The sequence below is a fragment of the Amphiprion ocellaris genome, chromosome 17 (assembly GCF_022539595.1).
Source record: "Amphiprion ocellaris isolate individual 3 ecotype Okinawa chromosome 17, ASM2253959v1, whole genome shotgun sequence".
Lineage (NCBI taxonomy): Eukaryota > Metazoa > Chordata > Actinopteri > Pomacentridae > Amphiprion > Amphiprion ocellaris.
Genome location: NC_072782.1, coordinates 13906185 through 13909488, shown reverse-complemented (window position 1 = coordinate 13909488; position 3304 = coordinate 13906185). Strand labels below are relative to the sequence as shown.

Genomic DNA, 3304 nt, shown 5'->3' with positions numbered 1-3304 from the left:
AAACCTAAAATGGAAGTTAAACATTGTTGTACTGTAGTACTAAATGATATGTGTTTACACCTTTCAGTTACTCTAAATCAATGCAAATGCAATCCAAAAAAACCCACATACAGTTAACATACTAACACTTGAACACGTGACTGTTTCTTGTTAAATGATATTGACTGATTCCTCTAAATACTATCAATAATTCTAGTGTGGCAGAGGCTTCGTATGAAAAAAGATTTTATATAAAAGACTTCAAAAAAAGAAGCACTAAAATGTTAAAAGTGACAGCAAGTTACCAGGCTGCTGTCCCTCATACTGGGCACTAGATGTCCTCCTTGGTGTACTCAGTCAACTGTATCCTTTCCTGGAAAATATGTAAGGAATAATAACATTTCTTGAAAGCCCATCAGTTTAGTTTGAGCTAAGCTGTCATTTAGGCCATAATCTACTAGATTACAATTCTATTCAATTTTCCCCAAAATCAGGAAATACAACTTACCAAGTTGATAAATGACACCATATCTTCAGATATGTCAAACGCAGATATGGTACCTGCTATACCTGCTACTATCTCTATAAAAGGCACTTTCAGTCAATTAGTATTCTTTTGTCAAGGGTAAGTTTAAACTAAAAAGCACCTCAATGTCAGGGTTTATACTGTGCCACAGTTTCTGTCTGTCTTTCACCGCCACCCACACAGGTGTTCTCAATTATTTTGTCCTGATTAGACCTCCTGTTAGGACTGTGTGGGCTCTGCTTCATTTACAGCTCCCTGACTCACCTACTTGTTATTTTGCATGTGTGCCAAGGGCAAGACAACATCCTTGGGCCTACCTTGCCCACACATTTGGAACTGTCAATGCAGGAGAAGCACAGGCATTATGAATATCATGGCTTCATTATATTCAGCTGTCCCGGTAAGTCGTGACAATGCGAGCAAGCCGTCATGCACAACAACAAGACCCAGAGACTGAACCTCTCAGGCAGTCAAACGGAATTCAGCAGCTTCACAATTTGCATCCATGCTTTTCTAACTGAGACATGTCAAAACGTAGGTCCTCGCTGAACTTGTCTGAGCATTAATGAGCCAGAAAAAGTCAAAATACCCGCGTGGGTGTGCAGGGCTTTTCAAAGCAAGGACAACGAGTTCTGAAAAAATTAGACCCTGTCAAACAAATACATACTGATTATTATAAATGACTCCTTATAGCTCGGATAAGTGGTTCCCAAACATTTTGTGTTATGTGTGCATTCTTTTGTAAGCAGAAAAATACCACAATGCTTCTCGTATTTGGAAAGGCACAACTAAGAAAATGTTATCTCCATTCCAACAATTATTAGAAAGCACTGCAGCAGTTAATAATAGGAGTAGTTACACCTGTGTTTGATAAGTAAAAATATGTGCAAAAGATCTATTTTTCCCTGGTTATGTGCATTCCCACCCTCAAATCTGGTGGTGATTTAGACATTTTAGAGACAATCTCATCAGGTTGGAAATACATAACAACCAGATTTTATTCAGTTTTCACTGCAAGTTCAATTACACATATCTGATTCTATCGATATATATTACAGTGATCCACTTTGGAAAACATGTACACAAGAACATAAAAAGCTTATCACACACTTTTTTCTTAACCCAGCACCCTATCAGTTAACCATAAGGTTCATTTTGTTCCGGGGAGTTCATGAAGGACAGTTTGTCCAAGTATGTGAGGGCCTTGCAGATCACGAGGCCATAATAAGTATGGAACAGTGAACAACTTCCACCTTTCAGCTCCAGATCTGCCCACACTCTCTCTAGTTCATATCTTCCCATTCTTGCTGAGCTGAACATATAGTGGTAGCAGCAGGCGTTATAGCGGATGTGTTTCTCTCCTGAGAACCTGGCGCTGTGGGTTGGTGCAACACCAGCTTTCTGAGCGCAAAGGCCCACATAAACATCAGCTGGAGCAGATGCGCGGACCGCTGCAGATGCTACGAACACTTTCCGGACCACATCCTGGGAAAGAACATAAGCTGTTCCGTCACAGTATTCAGGCAGGTACTTGTCAGGATAGACAGCTGGGGGCAGGTAACCAGGACTGTTGGAGTCTCTGTCAGGAGACTCTCTCTGGATCACTCTACCTAGATAGAGGTCCTCAGGGTGTCTGTGTAGCCCGAGCAGGTAGCCTCCGATGGCTGGGAGGTTGACAAACGTAGAGTCCTTGGTCACCAGAACAAAGCGTGCAAGAGGACAGAAAGTGATCACCCAGAGGAAAGCCAGCGCTGTCCTCTCTGTGGGCCCATGGATGGATGAGTCAGCTGCAGCGTGACCCTGCACCACATCTCCATAGAGCTCAGACTCTCTCACAAGGTCTTCTTGTGCAGCAGAAGTCTGCGTTGAGCCTAAGAAGAACAGTATCCTGACTGGAAAGCCTTTGATGAGCGTTTGATTGGCCCATGTCTTCCTGACTGCATCTCTTTGGGTGACATCAGCTGGTGAGCTGAAGATCAGAGTGAGGAGGAAGAGGTCAGAGTTTCTGCAGGCGTCAGGGTTAGTAATAAGATAGACCTTGGACACGTTGTCCCTGGAGTTGCTCAGGTCGAGTTTCCTCGCTTTCTCCCTCACACTAACAACCATGCCATCAGTGTAAACCCCAGGCGTGGGCTGCAGGAGGTATTCCTCAACAAAGTCTGCCCCAAACAGCAAGGCATGGAAGAGCAGCACATTGAAGAGGAGGAAACACCACTGGTGGGTACGTAGCTTGCACAGAGAGCACTGGAGTATTAGACAGAGGAATAGAAAGTATAAATTACCATACAAGTCGCAAATAGAAATTACATTAAAAAGTATAAGCTGCAAAGAATCAACATCATACCTGCATGACACCTGCTTCAATCGTCGTGTTGGTTCTCTGTTTATCAGCTGCATGTGTTTAGAGGACCTCCCGCTGTAGTTTGCTTTGCATCAGTACTTGCTGACAGACAGGGTTTCCACTTTCATGAAACTCTAGCAGTGTGTAACCCTGCACCCTGAGCCTCATCAAGAGGAGCATGTGCTGCTTCATGCATACAACCTTAATGACAGCAAGAGGAAAAGTGGAATCATACCATAAGAACAATATTCCCCTCCAGACATGCTCTGAAAGTGGTCTGTTTTGAATAGTAATTTGTGTCTGATATGTTTTTTTTCACAATTACCTTCACAGAAATGTTTAAAATACTGCTGTCAAACTATTAAAATTTTTAATCAGATTAATCATAGGGTTGCTGAGGATCAATTTTGATTAATCACAATTAAATATCATTCATTTTTAATTGAAGATACTCGTGT

General features: G+C 42.3%; 1 protein-coding gene across 1 annotated transcript; it reads right to left on the bottom strand.

Annotated features, from left to right (window-relative positions):
- Window positions 1-1485: 1485 nt before the first annotated feature.
- On the bottom strand, window positions 1486-3053 carry LOC111569831 (beta-1,3-galactosyltransferase 9). Its single transcript, XM_023272233.3, has 2 exons — window positions 2850-3053; window positions 1486-2749 (listed from the first exon to the last, which is right to left on the bottom strand). Exons 1-2 carry the CDS (start codon window positions 2853-2855, stop codon window positions 1643-1645), a joined length of 1113 nt encoding a protein of 370 aa, XP_023128001.1. The 5' UTR covers window positions 2856-3053; the 3' UTR covers window positions 1486-1642.
- Between the last annotated feature and the right edge of the window lie 251 nt (window positions 3054-3304).